Source organism: Camelus bactrianus, chromosome 13 (genome assembly GCF_048773025.1).
Source record: "Camelus bactrianus isolate YW-2024 breed Bactrian camel chromosome 13, ASM4877302v1, whole genome shotgun sequence".
NCBI lineage: Eukaryota > Metazoa > Chordata > Mammalia > Artiodactyla > Camelidae > Camelus > Camelus bactrianus.
In genome coordinates, this window is record NC_133551.1 from 70,521,929 (window position 1) to 70,540,385 (window position 18,457).

The following is an 18,457-nucleotide window of genomic DNA, read 5'->3' on the forward strand; positions in this document are numbered from 1 at the left end:
GTGGGGGGACATGCAGCATTTTAAAAAGAACTGGGTGCGGTGTTTTTATTTGAACCAAAAGGCAAGTTTTTAAAATTAAAACACAGTCACAGAAAGCATGAATGGTAAAAGCAGTCTCAGGTACGAGAAGCACTTTAGTCACAGAAACACTCAGCAAGATTCAATGTGGTTTTAATGAAATCCCTGAACCATCTTCACCTAAGAAGTGATCTACGATCAGGAAATAATACCGGTGACACCGGGACATCACCCAAGACATGGAAAAAGTGTGAGCACATTTCATCTTTTCATCGGGTGCTTTTGGGAACTTTACGTGGCTTCAAATTCAATTCACAACTGGCCCTATGAAAGAAATGGCACCACTCTGAGTCCCAGGTCTCACATAAAAGCCACGTATCCGTCTCTACAGCAGCCGAGGCACTGAGACTGCCTCACGCCTGCCCCCACCTTAAGAAACTGCTATTTCCTTTAAACACTTATGTCAAAATTGTGCAGGAAAAAGAAAAAAAAACAGCCATTGGGCAAGGATAGTGTTTTCTTCCAACGGTCTCGCCCCCCGGCTCCGGAGCGCTGCACGCCTCCAATCCCGGAAGGCACGGCTTACCTGAGGTCCTTCAGCTCCTGCTTGCCACTGCTGTCCTCCCTTCTGCTTTCACTCGGGTCGGCAGCAGCTGCCAGCTGCAGGCTTCGGGTGATGGGCCCCCCGCTCCGCTCTCTAGATTTGACACTGAAGCGGTCTGTTCTTTTCTTACTGGCCAAGGCGGCTTTGCTCTGTAAGACAGCCCTGCTCTTCTGCGCCCTCGCGTGCAGGCTCCGCGACGCCCTGCCCGGGAGCTGAGCCGCCCGCGTCTTGGCCGTGGCTTTGGGTTTCTTGCCCTCGCCGTGAGTCACTCTGGCCATTCGGATTGGGCTCGAGTTCCTTAAAGAGGAGCTTGGTTTTTTGGACTTGACCGAAGCTGCAAATGTAACATTCTGCTTGGACCTGAAGGAAGAGGAGGGCAGGGGGACCTGTGCGGGGCCCGAGCTGCGGGCTCTGGTCTTGCCCAAAGGCGCCTGTGTGCTCTGCATCTTGATCTCCGTGTCCGCCGTCCGTCTGCGGTGGCTGCTGCTTCTGTCACTACTTGCAGGGGAGGGGTGTCCGCCTTTCTTGGACGAGTGGGCAACTTTTTTTTTGGAAGGAGAAAGAGGCTTTTTGGGACAGCTGAAGGCGGCGTGCTTGTTCAGGCTCCCGATGTACGTGAACTCCCTGTTGCAGTACGGGCAGATGTGCGAGGACGACTCCGGAGCGTTCTTTAGGTCGGCCTTCTGCTTCGCAGATTTGTTCTTTTGAAGGATGGCTTTCTGGACGAGCTGGTTTTTTTTCTTCAACGCGTTTAACTTGAGCTTATTTGAGGACATTTTGCTGAGCTCAACACTGAAGTTCAGTCTTTTGGGCTGTCCCATCCGTCTGAAGGCATTTTTCCCAGAGTTGTCCAAAACCACCACACCGTTTTTGGGTTGCACAGTCTGTTTCAGGGGCACCGGATTTTTCTTCGGGGTATACCTCTTCTTGTCACTAGCGGAAGCACATGCCAGGATGTGTTTGTGGAGCTCGGGCATGTTGTCCACACCTTTCCCACACTTGGTGCAGCGAATGGCGGTTGTAAAAGTCTGTGGGATATTGTGTGTAGTGAAATTTGTGGCTGTCACACCAATGCCCAGGGGGTTTCGGTGATGGTACTGAAATGGAGGTGGTTTAAAGCTTGGATAATGCTGATTGAGACCCAATCGAACATCCGGATCTTTCGTCTTTATTCCAGAAGCCATTATTTTTATGGTTGTGTAAAGCTCTTCGGAAGAGTCGTTTAACTCCTCTTCCTCTTTAGACGTCTCTAAAGGATCTTCTGGCAAGCTCTGCATATGCTCTACGTGGGCTTTGCTGGGATCAGTAAAGTTCTGGGGCCTCAGGGTGCCACTTTCAAATTCGTGGTGTGTGCACACCTTATCTGGGTGGAGATCTCGCTGGTGCTGCTGCAAATTGCACAAAAAAGCAAATTCTTTTTTACAAACCGAACACACAAAGATATTCCCAACTCCATGAAGCAGAAAGCGATGTTCTGACAAATCAGTTTTCGCCTTAAAGAGCTGCACACAAAATTCACATTTCAAGGGCCATTCTTCAGCATGAACGGATAAATGTTTGGTTAGATCTTTAATGGAAAGAAAAGGCGATTCACAGACGTTGCAGACGAAGTTTTTGTTGAATGTTTCCTGGACAACATCCCGCTCAGTGGCGGGCTGGGCTTCCTCCCTGGCCTTCAGATCTTCATTCTCTAATTCCTCCTGTTTGAAGGATATCATGGGGAGAGAGGCTTCCAGATTATCCCCAGAGGAAACAACGGATGACACTGCTGAGAGAGGAGGTGGGGAAGGGGAAGAGGAGGAGGATGAAGAGGAGAAGGAAGATGAAGACGACGAGGAGGAAGACGAAGAGAGTGTCGGAGGCCCCGGCGAAGCAGCAGACATTAGGGGCTCCACGGAAGGAACAGGAGACGGCGAGGGAGACACCGTCGGGGAGAGAATTGGAAGAGGGGACTGTGCGGTGGCATTCGAGAGTGGAGAGGGACAGGGACGAGGGGATGCCCCGGACGAGGGGGCTGGGAGAGGTACAGTAGGAAGCAGTGGAGGGGGTGGTGTGGCAACGGTTAACACAGGAGGACAGGGTGGAGGGGAGGAGGGATTTGTGGGGGTCAAGAGAGGAGGCAGCTGCCCGGAAGAAAGGGAAGGCGTCTGCAGGGCAGGTGATGAAGGAGAGACGTCAGGTGGGCACCCGACAGCAGGGGCAGATAAACCAGGGTCGGGAGCAAGGTCAGCATCCGGTTGGGGGTCGAGGGATTTACAGGGACTCGGGCTCCTGGTCGCCTCGGGGGCACTTTCTACAGGCACGTCGACGCCATTGTACTCATTGAGAAGAACCCTCTGCAGCATGCAGGTGGTTGGTTTCTTTTTCTTCACAGCACTGCAGGCTGGTGGCACCAAATGATTTTCTTTGAATTCCTTGCCTTCAGAGTCGCTACAAGGCTTTTTATGCACGCTGAGATCTAACACAGATTCCCACTGGACCGGAGTCTTGCCCGTACCCTCGGCCTTCTGTTTCACGCCGCTCGATAAATCCAGCGGCTGCTGGTTGCACACGTTACTAAAAGTAGAGCTAGCTGCCCACTCTTTAGACACTTTATACTCATCAAAGCCTGGCGGGCTCCCGGCTTCTCTCTCATCTCTCCCAGACAAACTCCATGCTGGTGAGTTGCTATGATTTTCTAATTTGGGTTTTTTGGAACTCAGAACTGCCTCGGTCCACATGGCCTTCCCATCGCCTGGCTTTCCAAAGTCCCGGAGGGCAGGACTGTGCTGTGGAGAGCTGGGAGGAGAGCTGGTCCGCCTCTTAAACCTGCTCGAGGTCACAGGCAGCATCGAGGCAGGAGCGGACACGCACACAGGCCCCAATTTAGGTATGTCAGGGGCCGAAATCCCTGCAGGAGGAGTGAGCTTATCCTGGGTTTGGAGGAGCTGCTTGAGCTTCGATGACAAATACACACTCTTCTCTTTGTGGAAAGACACCGCCTCTGTCGTTGATATGCTGAGAGGCAGACTCAAGGAACAAGAGGGCGCTGTGGGGTCGGACTCGGTTTCAGCTTTAATTTTGGGTAACACGGGAGGACTGGCCGTTCTCCGCTTCTTGGACTCACTGTTCGTGCTGCTGGAAGGCTCTTTAGGGAGCTCGTCGGTCACCGGGACCCGCGTGGCCTTTATGCTCTGAGTGATCTCCACCGTAACCGGAGTGAGCAGGCAGTTGATACCATACAAGTCCGCCGAGCCGGGCTCCACCTCAATGACGTCACAGTTACTGGTGCTGCTGCTGGTCTGGATTTTACCGTCGATGTAGTAGTTTAAGTTTTCAGAGATATTGCTAGATATATCCATGATGTACACGTCGTCGGCCTCCCCCTCCTCCTCTGGCTCCGTGCTGGGGACGTAGACACTCTGGGCTGGGGCGGCCCGCTCGGCCGGGGGCTGCGGCTCATCCGGGAGGCCTCCTTTTCGCCGCACACCTTTGGGAATGAGGTGGCGTTCGTGAACCCTGCGCTGATGCCGCCTCATGTTGGTGTGAGCTCCAAAAACTTTCTTACAGTATTTGCAGGGGTGAAGCTCTTTCGCCTCTCCGCTCTCCTCTGCAACAGAAGAATCCACCGTTTCTTGGGACGCTTTCTCTGAGTTCACGATCAGACAGTCTGGCCCAAGACAGGGTGGGGTGGCGTCCTCTTTGGCGGGGACGGTGTCCCCGGCTGCCCGGCCGTCGGCCGCGTCCTCTGCGGGCGGCAGTGGCAGGCTGGGCTTCCGCTTTAACCCCGCCTCGTGGCGCCGCTCGTGCCGCCGCCGGTTGATCTGGGTGCCGAACGCTTTCCCGCAGTACTTGCACTTGAAGGCGTGGTTGATGGTAGATATGTGGATGTGCATGTGGCGTTCCAGCCCCTGTTTGGTCGTGAACTTCCTCTCACAATGCTGACATGGAAACAGGAATGTTTCAAACACATCACCATTGGCCTCCTCTTTAGCTTTGGGAATTTTGATAACAGGTGTCACCTCTGGAGAGTCTTCAAGAACTTCTTTCGAAATAGATTTCGGTTCTTCTAATAAATCTTCCGGCTTCTCGTCACACCGTATCTCTGGCTCTTTCACGGGACTTGCATCTGGCACCACGGCAGCTTCGTCCCCCTCGTCCTCCAGCTCATCCTCCTCCTCCTCCTCCTCCTCCTCCTCCTCCTCCACATCGTTGGCCTCACAACTTGCTGCCTCTGGCTTCACGTCCGGGTCTGTCGGTGGCTCGCAGGCCGGGGGAGGGGTGCCAAGCTCCGGAAGCACCTCCTGACTCACCGCCTCCTGAGGCTCGGCTGGCTGCTCGGTGGTGGCAGCTGAAGGCTTCTCGTCTTCGTCTTTGGGACCTAGAAAGCGCGGGAGGCAAAAACCAGCCTTTATCATCAACTCTTACTATTCACGTTCTTTCTCTTATCCCCTAAGGTGTGTAAGGCAGACCGTGCGTCACGGTAAACTATTTGACTTTCTCACATATGAAGTTCTGCTGGATATAAATCCGTCTCCTGCATTCAACAGATGTTTGTACAGAGCACCTGCTGTGTACGCGCGACTCCAACTCGGTGGGCAGTGAGACACAACATGACCTCAACACCCATGAGGAGCTGAGGTTTTCCGTGTTCAGTCACAGGTCTGTAAACGTATTTTTGTTTACAGAAACTGTAGTGCTTAAAATTGTGTTGCCGTAGCTGATACTGAAATTCAAGACACTAGTTGTGAATTCCTATTTTTCATGGTTCCAAACTGAAACAGGGAAATTGCAAAACATATGACTAGGTTACATTCTTAGTGGTCTGTCTTAAACGGAATGATTCTCTCTCTTGTCTGACTAAAATTATATATTTGGACCTCGCACATTTTCCAGAGTCATGTGATCAGAACTGTTCAAGTATCTCCATAGATCATCTCTTCCAAGCCTAATTAAATTACTGAGAACTCAGGAGCACTCACAGAAGGAAAGAGAAATCTGAAGTCACTTCTGAGTCTCTGCACCCAGGAGAAACCCAGCCCAGCGCAATCTGAGGTAAACGGTACACAGGGGGTCAGGGAAGGACTCACTGACAGGTGAGCAAAGATGTAAAGAAAATGAGTCACGCAAATATCTGAGGGAGAGAAGCCCCTGGACAGAGGAAATGGCGAGTGCGTGAGCTCTGAGTTCAAGGAACGGCAAGGAAGTTCAGGCCAGGGGACCCGAGGGTGGGGGGGAGGGAGGAGAGCAGGAGATGGGGCTGGCTCAGGCAGAAACTCGTGGGCTGCTGGCCTTTACTCCGAGTGAAAACAGGGGGCTACCAGAAAGTTGTCACCGAGAAACACGCCTAACTGAAATGCAAGAGCATCAGCCCAGCTGCTCCGAGGAAGACAGAACCCTGGCTCTAGGTAGACAGGGGGAGGCAGGGAGGCAGGAGAGGAGGCTGCAACAGCCTCCGGGGGAAGGGCTGGCGGGGGAAGAGGATGGCAAGCGCTCAGACTCTGGATGTATCTTGGGGATGAAGGTGACCAGATGGGCTTGTGGACTGTGGAGTGTGAGGTGGGGGGTGTGTATGTCAAGGACGATGCCACAGTGACTGCAGTGAACCTGATCACCAGGCTGTATCAGACTGAGGGAAGGTAAGTTTGGTCTGTGGGCATCTCTGTGTTCTGGTGGGAGACTGGAGTCTACTTTGGATGTGCTGAGGCTTGAGGTACCTGACAGATACCCAAGAAAACAGATTAAGTAGTTACACGTGAGTGGGGTTTGACAAAGAGGCTAAGCCTGGAAATACCCTCAGACCAGAAATGGCACTTGAAGCCTCGGCCTGGACGAGGTCACCTGTCCTCGGAAGGAAAGACCGTGACCCCCGCTGACTCTGGTACCTAGGGGTTAGAGGAATGGCCAGGGAGGTATCTGGAGAGCCGAGAGAGCGGGGGCCCTTAAACTAAGTAAAGGCTTCAAGGAGAGGGGGTCAGCTGCGCCCAGAACTGCTGGTGGGCTGGGCAGGATGCAGACTGAGAACCGAGCATTCCATTTACAAGGTGGAGGTGTGGTGGTCGTCATGACAGGTTTTGAGGAGTGGTGGGGACAAACGCCTAATGGAGTTCAGGAGAGAACGGGAGGAGGAGGGGGAGACAGGAGACTACAGGTGACTCTCTGTAGTATAGCTGTAAAGGAGAGCAGAGAAACGGGGTGGCGGCTGGAAGGAGAGGGAGGGCAGCAAGGGCTCCACGGCAGGAGCTGTCACAGAGCACTGGAGCTCCACGTCCGTGTCTGCTGAGTTACACCCCTTTGCCGCAGGCTCCCGAAGAGTTAGGTGCCGGAGGAGAAGCACAGCTGCTCCCACTTCTCCTGGCCCTAGGAACAGGGTCTTCCCCTCCACCGGACAAATGAGTGCCCTTCATCAAGACCAGGTGAGTGGACCATCAAGGTCTTTATCATTATGGAGCTCCACTTCACAGGAGCTAGGCAAGCCCGCCACACTATGAAAATGCATGAAGTCACGCATGTCGGGGAAGCACGTGCTGCTACAGAAGCACACGAGGAATACCCAGCGGCTTGGTTAACCAGGGAAGGCTCCTCAGAGAAAGCACTGAGCAGGTGGAAACTGAAGGCCAGGACAGAAGAGGGAAAGCAAGCAGGAGGAGCCCAAACATGCAGCACACTGGAGACTAGTATGGACTTAGCCGGGGGCAACAGGAGCCACTAAGACACTTTCAAGTAGAAGAGCGCCATTTGGGAGACTGGCTGCAGTGTGGATTAAGGGACTGGGAGGAGGCAGAAAACCAGTACTGATGCGGTGGCATAAGAAGGGAGAGGATGGCGGCCGCCTACACTGAGATGCAAAAGGAAAGAAACAGAAGAGGCAGAAAAAAGTGGCCCGATTGTCGATACAAGAATCCTGGTAACAGACTTGGTGACCGCCTGGATACAGGGGACAAGGAGGGGTGAAAAAGGCCAGGCCTTCCCAGCACCGCACAGGCAGGCACTGGCACAAGCCCAGTGACTCAGCCTCGCCCCACTGCTGTTTCCTAGGAGCATCGGTCCCACTTCTACCTTCCACTACATCCACTAGCAGTGAGGTTTCTGCCTCTAACTAGACGCCAGCCTTCTCTCCCCCAAATTTCTTAAATCCCATGAGCCTTCCACTAACTGGGAGACCAGTCATTTGACGGTGGTATTTCAAATTAGGAACTAACTTCCTTTTAAAATACATTTTCAACAAAGACACAGGATACTGCTTTAAAAAAAAAAAAGTCATAATGAGACAACAGAAATGAAAGTAACACCTCTAAGGCTCAAAAATATAGAGTTCATTTTCAGCCAAAATGCGTGGTTTCTCATAATGAAAAAAAATTATTTCTAAGACAAGTAAACCATCCCAGGTTTAAAACTGTCCAAAGTTAGTATGAACCAAAACGTGCGCGACTCTATGAACCGGAGTGCGCCCACACGCCGGGGGAGGCCTGGTGAGTTTTAAACATAAAGGAAGGTTTGGGAAGCACAAGGAAGAGTCCAGACTGTTTGCTCAGCATATAGTCCACTTTCTGGGGACCACACAGAACATTCAGGAGAAGCTAGCCACCATACAGTACAGAACCAGTGGAATACTGACCAGCTGTTTCACAAACAGGTGAATGTTAAGTATCTTTTTTCATAGGACCTGATGTTGTATCAGGAAAATATAACTCCTGAATTACTGAAGCAGGGAGGGAGGGGGGATCTACTGGATTTTTTTTTTTTTTAATTTTGCCACTAAAGGCAATAAGGTTCTTTAGTATTTTTCTTATTGTTCTTATTCAAACAAATGTCTTGGCAAACCTGCTATCAGCAGGCAGGACTTAGTTTTAATAAGGCTCTGGGAAATAAACCTGTCTATTCTTGCTTCATACGATGCCACAGAAAATTACAATCCTTTACGAATGTCATCCCCACAAACAGGGCTAATAAAATGATTATAAAAGGCATCTGCAATATTTTATTGGGTTATTTTCTCTGCAAATGTTTTCTCAAAGTCACAGCCTGTATTTTAAAATTTGCTTATTTGCATCACTACGAACAACTCTTGGGCAAGCTCCAGTCTCTGCATAAATCCGCCACATGACAAATGAAGACACACCTCCCTCACTTCTAATGGAAATAGTCTCAGTACGGTGCCTGAACCCCAGCAAGCACAGGACAACCTGCCTCCCTGAGGACCTCTCAATCCACCTCTCTGGGGATTCTAAGATCATGGAGGGCCGAGAATACTAATTCCCAGAAGGGGCTATAACGAAGAAAATCTTGTGGGAAGAAACACAAAAGAGATAAAGGGGGAGTTTAAATTCTAACCAAAAAACAGAAATACTTTTCATTCTACACACTTTTCATTCTGATGTATAAAATCAAAGGTGTTTGCTATTTTTAAGTGAATTTTTGATTGAAGGGCAAAACATATATAAAGTGTGTAAATCAGAAGTATATAGCAAGATCAGATATTTACAAAGTAAACACACTGTCACGTCCACCCCCAGCTCAGTGACGGATCAGTACCAGCACCCAGAAGCCTCGTGTCCCTGCCAATCTGACTTCTATCACCATAGACTTGTTTTGATGGTTTGGTACTTTACAGATTATTTATAAATGTAATCATATAGTATGTTTTATTTTACCCAGAAATATCTTCATTTTTAACAAGGAAGGGCTTCAATGATTTTTTTGAAGAGAAGGTGGGATGTGGAAGGCTCAGCTGGCCACACCAAATTTAGGTGGCCTTTTTGCTGTTTAACCCTTTATGGCTCTCAGATGAGTCTCAGAAGGGCATTCCAAGGAGATACAAAGTTAAAGGAGCTGGCAATACACACCCGAATCATACAAGCCCAACCCCCAGGCTTACCTTCCACAGAATCTCTCATATTTGCAAGGGTAGAATCTGGCTCACTTGTCTTCAGCAGTATGTCTTCAGTTTTGTTTGCTTTGTTTTTATTTTCCTGGGATTTTTTCTTCCCTGAAACACAGTATTTATTTATTTGTTTGTTTGTTCGTTCATTCCATCACCATTATCCTGAATTCCTGAAGGAGACAATTACTAATCCAAACATAGCACCCTGCAGATTTCTAAGTCATTAACACTTCAGATATCTAAAGAAAGAAACAGATGATGAAAACGAAAACTTTTAAGTCATGTCAAAGAAAAGAACTTATAAATCCTGCATTTTTGAGAATCTTGGGCATCAATCAGTTCCTCTCATAGCTATAATAGTTATCAAACTAATATTCTAGAAAAGTTAACAATACTGATGTGCAAGGCAAATCAGATAATGGCACTACATTTCAACACCACACAAGTAATAGGAACTGGCAGAAGTCTGGTTATTCGTAAGCAGCACATTAGAGACAAACAACATGGTATAACCTGGGGCCCTTTTAGTTAAGATAAGATTATCCAGAATTGTCAAAGTAAAACAACAGAAGCCGAGATGATGCTGAATTGCAAGGGCAACCCATGCACAAGGGCTCAAATATCAAAAGCAGAGTGATTATGAATAATTCACTGTCGGCCGGCACGGCACTCCGAGGGTCCTGAGGGACGTGACTCGAGGCCCAGTACAATTCAATATTTCATTAACAATTCAGAGAATGGAAGTCAGGAAACATTAACTGCATTCCAAGTGATAACACAGTCCAGAAGATAAGATTAAATGCAACACATTTCTGACAAGTTGGAGCAATGGACGAAAGTCACCGAGATATTCCATGTGGATCAACAACTCTCTACAGAACTTCTCTACAGAAGCACTAACACTGAAGGCTGGGGAGCTCAGTCTTTGGGGGACTTAATCAGAATTTGTGACTTTTCCATTTTTTAAATTCTATGTTTCTTATTCCTAGTAGCTTTTGTTTTTTCAGCTTTCAGATTCAGAGTAAGTTCCTACTGATCGGTCCTAAACCTTTCCTTCTCTTTCTGCAGTGCTCTCCTCGACCAGGGTTCAGTCGCTCTCGGAGCTGTCCTTTCTCTTTCAGAACAAGCCTCTTGCCAGCTTTATCTCTGATTTAGTAAAATGACAAATGAGAAACCACACTCATAGCTTCTGGAAAATGGCATTTTCCAGAACAGAGAATCACTACAGAAGAGCATAACTAACTAAAATGTAGACAATAGGTAAAAATGAGGTCAGAGACACAAAATATCATCACTGCAAAGATCACAAAGATTAAACACAGAAACATCAGTCATGATACAAAGCAAATATTAAGCCTAAAAACCACCACCAGACTTTGATAAATATTTGAGAAATGCACAGGAAAAAAAGTATAAAATACTTAATAAGCAGCCATTTAACTTGTTAGTCTTAAAAAGTAAATTCTAAAATACCGTTTCAAGTCCCTGATTCTTCAGTCCATAAAAAGCACAGATGTTTTCTGCAACTATATAAGAACTTCTCTCAAATTCCTGGTAACATGCCAATCCATTCATTTCTAAAGGCAGCTTGAAGGGGAACTGAGGACACAGGCACACACTTCACTGGAACCATGCTTTGGTGGAAACAGGAGTCTGCACGGAGACGGCCGAGTTGTGTCTCCAGGTGGAAGGGGCTATAAACCAATCCCTGCTGCACGGGGCAAGGACATGAAACCACCTTTTCATGTCGTGAGACGTAACCTCCTCTTTCAAGTCTTTCTCCTTTAGTCAACTTAACAGCACTTCGCTCAAATCTGTTAACAAAGGCCTTGAGAAACCCAGTCGTGTTTAAGGGAATCTGGATCCAGCCAGTTTCCTTATCCTCACTATGACACACGCTCTTCCCTGTGTGAGATGCTCAGTGAATCCAAGACTACTGGTAGCAAACAATGCAGGTAACATAAATGATTACCTGGTTCCAGCATAACTGCTCCAGTACTGCCGTTCATGTCTCATGAGGTTCACGTAAAGGGCCCTCAGACACTGGATTCAAAAGTTATGTTCAGAAAGGTTTTTCCCTGGATCAAAACCCCCAAATTGTCATAAGACATCAGTACCACCACAGGTACCCCAAACAAGCCAAAGGCTATGACCCCTTCTTACTAACCTTTTACTTTCTACTTTGTACAGGTATGAACTTTCAAAATAAAATAAAAATGGAGGTCTAAATCCTCCCTCTTATGCATAAACCTTACTTTTCAATTAAAAGATACACAGTTAAATGTAACAGAAAAACAGATGTTGATTTGTTATAATACGATCCCTTACAAAAGCAATTCAAAATTTTTTCTGCAACGTCTCAAGCAGTCTATGAAGCTGGTAAGCAGGTTGTACAAAAAGAGTAAACCAGCCTATATGAAATAGAGAAATAAATAAAATTTCTAGATTTGCAATAAAACAAAGCATAACTTTAATAATACCATTTGTTAATATGTACTAAGGATAAAATCACATAACTAAAAGGTAAAGGTGCTATTCTGAGTTTTTTTCCTTGCATAAAAACAATGTTAGAACACCTAGCTGATACTTAATATCAAACGTCTATTTCTGGACTCTCCAAACACAATCAGTGTGAGAAGCTTTGCCACTCCTCCCAAACCCTCCCCAACCTCCTCTCTAAAAACCGTGACCAGGAAACCCTGATGTCCTGTTGAAGAGAAGCCACGTGCAGTAGGGACCTGAGCATCCCATTCAAGGACGAACAAGAGTACCCACCACAGGCTGCCGCAGTCCCAGGGCGTCTCGACCGCAGCACAGCCGACACTCAGGACCTGACCACACTCTGTCGTGCGGCTGTCCAAGGCATCACCGGAGGATGCCCAGCAGCACCCCTGACCGCCACCCACTAGGTGCCAATAGCATCCCCCTCCTTCTAGTTGTGACACGGACAAAGGTCTCACCAAAAACGGGAGGAAGTGTCCCTCCAGGTTAAGAACCACTGGGCTGAACCAACACAACACAGGTCACCAGAGACACACGGGGCTCTGCTGTCTACACACTCATTACAACTTTTAAAGTGTCTGAGTAACACTGATAAATCGATTCTAAAAGCTAAGGAATGGACAATTAAACTTACCTCCTATGTGCCTGATGAGCACGACAGACTTAGCTTACGAAAGAAATGAGTCTGTCATGAATCCAATTACCACCCATCCAGGGAACCGAGATTGTCTGATACGTGAAATGATTTTCTCAGTCTCTGTTAGAACCATCTAACACTCGAGTTACTTCTAATTAGGACCGTGGACTAGAGATGAAGGGGCTACTGAAATCACCTGTCCTATCTGCGATTTTGTGACAGAAACTGAAGACCAGGGTCCCAGGGGGACTGATCGGCAAGTCTGTGACAGGACAGAAGTTGGAACCTGGGCACCCTGACTCACACTGGGGTCTGCCTGGGGTCACTCAGAGCCAAAGAGCGTACTAACAGCTGGTGGAAGCTGCATGATTCCTTGTATCAATACATTTCCCCGCCTGATGCTTGGTTTCTGTTCTATATGTAATCAAATTAAAAGAAAAAAAAACTTATCACCAAAGACAACCTGAAAGGACTTCTACACAGGGAGGGGGATGTGTTAGTTTCTGGCTGCGAGGCAGGAGGTGCCTGGAGAACTGGTCCGGCAGAGCCGCTGCGAGCCTGGTAAGTACACGTGTGCACTTACCATCAGGTTCCTGAAGGGTCCTACACAGAGGCTCTGCCAGCTGCGTGCTCCACTTGGTCTAAACAAGAAAGATACAGGAATGAAACACAAGGAAAGTGAAATGGAAACGATGACAAAGAACACAACGAAGGACAGGACAAAACATTATGTATATGAGGAAAAGAAACACACATATAAAGATGAAGGAAACTGAAAACTGAGACAGGGAAAACAGCAGTTACCCACTGCATCAAGGTTCTCCCTCCCGGGCCCCCAGAATCATCTCTGTGTTCTCCGTGGCGGGCAGGATGTGGTATACTTACTCTCAGGCCTATCCCTTGCCCAGGTTGTGAGACTGATGCCCTTACCTCTTAAGTACCATACTACTAGGAGGCCCCGAAGTCCCAATCCCTGCCCCTCGTTTTCACAGATACCCAAGGATCACAGACGTGAAGTCATCCGTCCGAGGTCACACACCTAAATTATCTCTAGAGTTAAAATTCAAACTCGAGGATGATGACACCTGAAGTGCTCCACCACGTTCAGTTCTTAAGACCGATAATGACATAGTGAGAGTAATCTTATTCTTTACAAAGCACGTTATAACCATTATTTCACTCTGTTTCAAGGGCAAATAAAAGTGATATAGACTTTCACTGCATTTACAGAAAAGGGGCAATCAAATTGGAATGCAGATTTTTTTTCCCATTTCATCTTATGCCAGAAACAATTATCAGTCAACAGCACAGAACCCCCATCTGAGCAAATATGATTCACTGCTAAATAAAATCAGTAGAACTAGATTTTCTGGAGAAAGCTACCATATAAAGAAATCTGACAGCCACAATGAGTACATTTTAAAGACAACGTGTAGCATGATTCTGCTGTGCCTGCAATGTAAGGTGCATAAAGCAGCACATGAATAATTTAGGTTCTGGACTATGTTCTACTCTTCTGATGAACTAGACAAACACTAGGAAATTCTAAAGAATGTTTCACTTTAAAATGGTCAGGCATCAGAGAGAATGCAAAATTCTAGAAGGCTTGCTCAAGGTACGTTAAAAATTCATCACAACAGTGAAGGCTCATGCATTTGGTGATTTAAATGAATTAAATTTAGAACCATATGTAATTCTACATGCACCGCCTGCCTCTTCACTGGGGATCTACCCAACTCTGCAGCATAAAACCAGAAGTCAGCATGAGAGCACCAAAGCAGGTCTATCTCTTCTGTGTTCGGGGAGCTGGCGACCTCACTCAGATACACAGATGATTCCAAACCAAGCAAGTCCCCACCTGGGAGGGTCCACATCGTACCATGAGTGGTCATCTAGGAAACGGGCTGCCCTGGACAGGGACCAGCCCTGACTCCCCAGAGAGGGGGGCTGTGCGTGCAGCCTCCAGGTCTCACTCACTCAGCCCTCCATCCCTGCCACTGAATTCTCATCCTCCCATGCTACTGGAACTCCACTTTCCATGGTTACTTCTGACCTGGTAATTACAAAACCCCAAATTTCTTTATTTGCCCCAAGTTTCTCTTTGGCATTTGATGGGATTTACATTTTGAAAATTCCTCTCCCCAGCCCTGTGACACTACCATCTGGAATGTCCTCTCTTCGTGACCATTCTATTACAAAAATCTTTCTCTTCTTCCTGCCCCAAAATAAGAGGGTCCTGCAAAGGAAATCTGAAGACTGAAAGCATGATTTCACTCAAGGCTGAAGAAAGACTTCAACAAAGTACTCAGCTAAAGCAGAGGGTACAGATCTCAGAGAACAGAAATGATATGGAATAATGGAATGAATGGGCTACAATAAAAGGTAAGAGAGAGAAGAACCCTGAAATCCAAAGTAGAAAGAGCCCTGAAGATGGTTTAGCCAAACTTCACATACACACTCCTCTGAGCTTTATCTCATTACAAGAACTACCTAAATTCTCACAGCAAGTTTGTAGTAAAACTGGGATTTTAATTCCCAAACAACTCACTATTCTATCCACCGTGTTCTACCAGCCTTGTTAGTGACACTGTGTGGGTTCCAATATCACCCTTAAAAAGAATTAACTGTGCCATCTGCATTTCAGGCAAGTTTCAGAAATTCATCATGAACATATAAACTCATTATACATCTTTCTGAATTTTTGAAAGGCAAGAGTGTGGTTTTTTTTCATGACAGCAGGCCCAAAACAAGATGAAACGCTTAAGGGGAAAAAGCATAATGTTCATGCTAAATAATTTCTTTCTAGAACTGAGAAAAACCCAAACCTCTAACACATCATGTAGTCATGAAAGGGACCCAGCAGACAACAGCAAAACTGTTCGCTTACAGGATGGCCAAAATGACGCTCTGTGCGAGCTGTAGAGGGTGGTCAGGGTTAGGCCTCAGCACTGCTTCACATCGGGCAGTGGGTAACATTCTGCAGTTGGTGTGATGAGTAGAGAAGAGAAGCTGGAAACAGATATAAAACTAGGTTTTCCACTAGGAATTAACAGTCCACTTCAATATCCTTCACATAACGCTTAAAAAAGACGACGACGAAGAAGATAATGACTTGGTGACCCCGGAAGTCATCAAAAGGCCCTGACAGGACAAGGGGGGAACCTGTGGCAGCGGGACTGGGGGGAGAACAGTGCCTCAGAAACTGCCAGCAGAAGAGTCTTCCTCGTTTGTAAAGGCCGACAGTGTTACCCATTACCTGATGGTCAGAAGTGGCCTCTACAACCGGCCAAGGTGAGCTCAGTGGGCAAACGAGCCCCTTCAGCCTTGGCTCCATCAGTCCACGATGTTTCAGAGAGAAATCTGAAGCAGTAAGATGCTGCAATAGTTGGTTTTTATGAAGGCAATATGCTGTATGTTTTCTATAGATTGCTTTTGCACAGAGAATAATTTTAAAATGCACCTGGTACTAAAAAAAATTCTGTTAAGCTCCTTGGGCATAATTTCAAATCTTTTTCTGTAAACTCCTCACCCAGAGCCGCCTGTAATCCTGGAAGCAAATTATAAAAATAAAACCTCTCTGGTTTTAAGTTGCTCCTGGTATTAAAACAGGACTCTAGGCTTTGCTTCAACAGAAACAATGGAACAAAGTTCTGGATTTTTCAGTGCTGTGGATCACAGTATAAATTCCTGGAATGCCTGCATCCCGCGCAGGGAGGGGGTGGGGTGTACAGCCTTTGCCGCTGGGGAGGCTCTGGCTCCCCAACTCTTCCAAATGTCAGGCTGATGGGAGGACAGCAAAGATTACATCTGAAGGGATCTTTTAAATTTCTTTTTTTAAAAGGGCTTTTAGCAGCTTTGACTGGTTAATTCCAAATAGTAGAAATGGCTCCCCAAACAAACTTCAGAAATTTCAAACTAAGGAAGCTTTAAATTTCCTTACACTCTTGGGAACCTCAAAAAGTCTTTGGCATAAACAAAATGTTAGAGACTAATTAAAAACCTCTGAAACTTAAACAAACTGCTAGCCTGTTCTGCTTTATAATCATTTTCACTTCTAGAGTTCTTCTCATGGAATTTCAGTAGCCTTTATTTTACAGGGAAAAAAGGTGTATCTAAAGCCTGAAAACCTTACATATAAAAAGTGAATTGGCAACTGCAAAGTAAAGAACTTAATTCAAGTTCAGGTGTCAGTCCCCTGTGGCCAAACAAAGCAGGCCTGGGAGCTGCGCAGGAGGCAGTGTGTTAAAAGTGCCTGGCAACCCTAAAACAGAGGGGACGGCCACACCCTCGAGAATTGGTTAGTCTCAGCTACAGGCAAAGTCTTTTTTTTCCCTCTCAAAGCCCACAGTAAGTTTTATAACACTATATCCTGGTGAAATAATAATAAAATTTAGTTTAAAAATATTTTCAGGAAGTAAAATCTACATACAAAAATCTGAGTCAACACAATTAAAACATATAAGATTCATTCTTTACATTTGTGTACAGAAATGCTCACAGGAACAGTGGTCAAGCCATATCGCTAATTAATAAAAGTCAGGCTATAGTTTATCCATAGATGTAAACCAAGAGGATCTGCATTAAGATGCTGGCGGGTGGCACCCAGTGATGACACTACTGATGAGGGTACGGTACCTGTTTCTCCATATGTCTGTATTTTCTAATTTTTCTAGATGAACATTTGATTACATGACTCCAAAAAAATAAAAAAATGGTTTTTTTTAAAGACATACTTACAAAAGCAAAATTAATGAGACAACTGAAGATGTTTATTTTGGTGGAGATGAACACATGAAATTTTACATCAGTACAATTTGGAAAAGGCCTCAACTTTCTACTTTTGCCCACACAGCAAAAGGCACTGCTGAAGTGCTTTCTTTGCCAACTCCTACCTGTACATCCTAGTATAGCACACAGAAAAACACACCTTCCCCAGAAATACCAAGTCCAGAACAGAGACACAAAGATTTAAAAGGGATTTAAAGTACATTTGATCCTTGAACAACATGGGGGTCCAGGGTGTCGATCCTCCGGGAAGTGGCAGCTTTGTGGATAACTCACAGCCAGCCTTGCGTATACTCGGGTCCTCCCTGTCCATGTTTCCGCATCCTTGGGCTCAACCAACCTCAGTTTAGTCCTGTACTACTGACTACCGAAAACAGTATCTGCATGTAAGTGAACCTATGCAGCTCAAACTCACGTTGTTCGAGGATCAACTACATTCAAAACAAGACATTATTTAAATAGCCCAAACTGCTTAAGCCTTCACATTACCGCTGTGAGCCTTTTGGTGTATATCCTTCAGCTTTTTCCTGTGATCACATTATTTCAAACAAAAAATCGATTTTTTTTTCTCCTCCTTTTGAACAGCCACATGTCTCCTATTCTTTCTCTTGTTTCAATGCACTTGGTTACCATACCCATAATTATGTAAATCAAAAATCTAATTTAAACAATCATGCTGAGTGCCTCGCAGGTATAAGCTGAGGGTCAGTGTTTTGGTAGTCAAGTCTTGTTCACTAGCTTTTATTTTGCCTCTCCTAAAATGTAAAAATGAGGACATGGCGCTTGAATATGACACATTTTGGTAGAGGTTTAAGAAATTTATTCACAAAAATGAAAGAACTTATAGGTAACTAAACTACCTAATCACTGGGACCTACCATGAAATGAGACCCTTTGATTCCAGTATACTTTTTAAGACTCTCATCGCTGTTGCTAAATGAGCTCATGCTCTCTTGTTCAAGCCCTCCACTGTCTTCCAGCTGCTTTCGCACGTCCAGATGTGTCTCTGCTCCATCAAAAAAGAGCCTGGAGTTCTCCAGGGCTTGCG

At 46.4% G+C, this 18,457-nt stretch overlaps 1 protein-coding gene across 6 annotated transcripts in view; it reads right to left on the reverse strand.

The window, feature by feature from the left end:
* The window catches only part of PRDM2 (PR/SET domain 2), a 109,190-nt gene that overhangs the window by 30,395 nt on the left and 60,338 nt on the right, over positions 1-18,457 (reverse strand). For 4 of the 6 annotated variants that reach the window (XM_074377391.1, XM_074377388.1, XM_074377392.1 and 1 more), the window contains 2 exons: positions 9,480-9,590; positions 605-4,982 (listed from right to left, as the gene is read on the reverse strand). The exons of 1 other annotated variant lie outside the window; for it this stretch is intronic. In XM_074377391.1, the coding sequence (XP_074233492.1) occupies positions 605-4,982; positions 9,480-9,590 (4,489 nt within the window). Of the gene's footprint in view, positions 1-604; positions 4,983-9,479; positions 9,591-13,207; positions 13,266-18,457 lie in introns of those variants that run through there. One more of the 6 variants, XM_010957509.3, reaches the window with a different exon arrangement.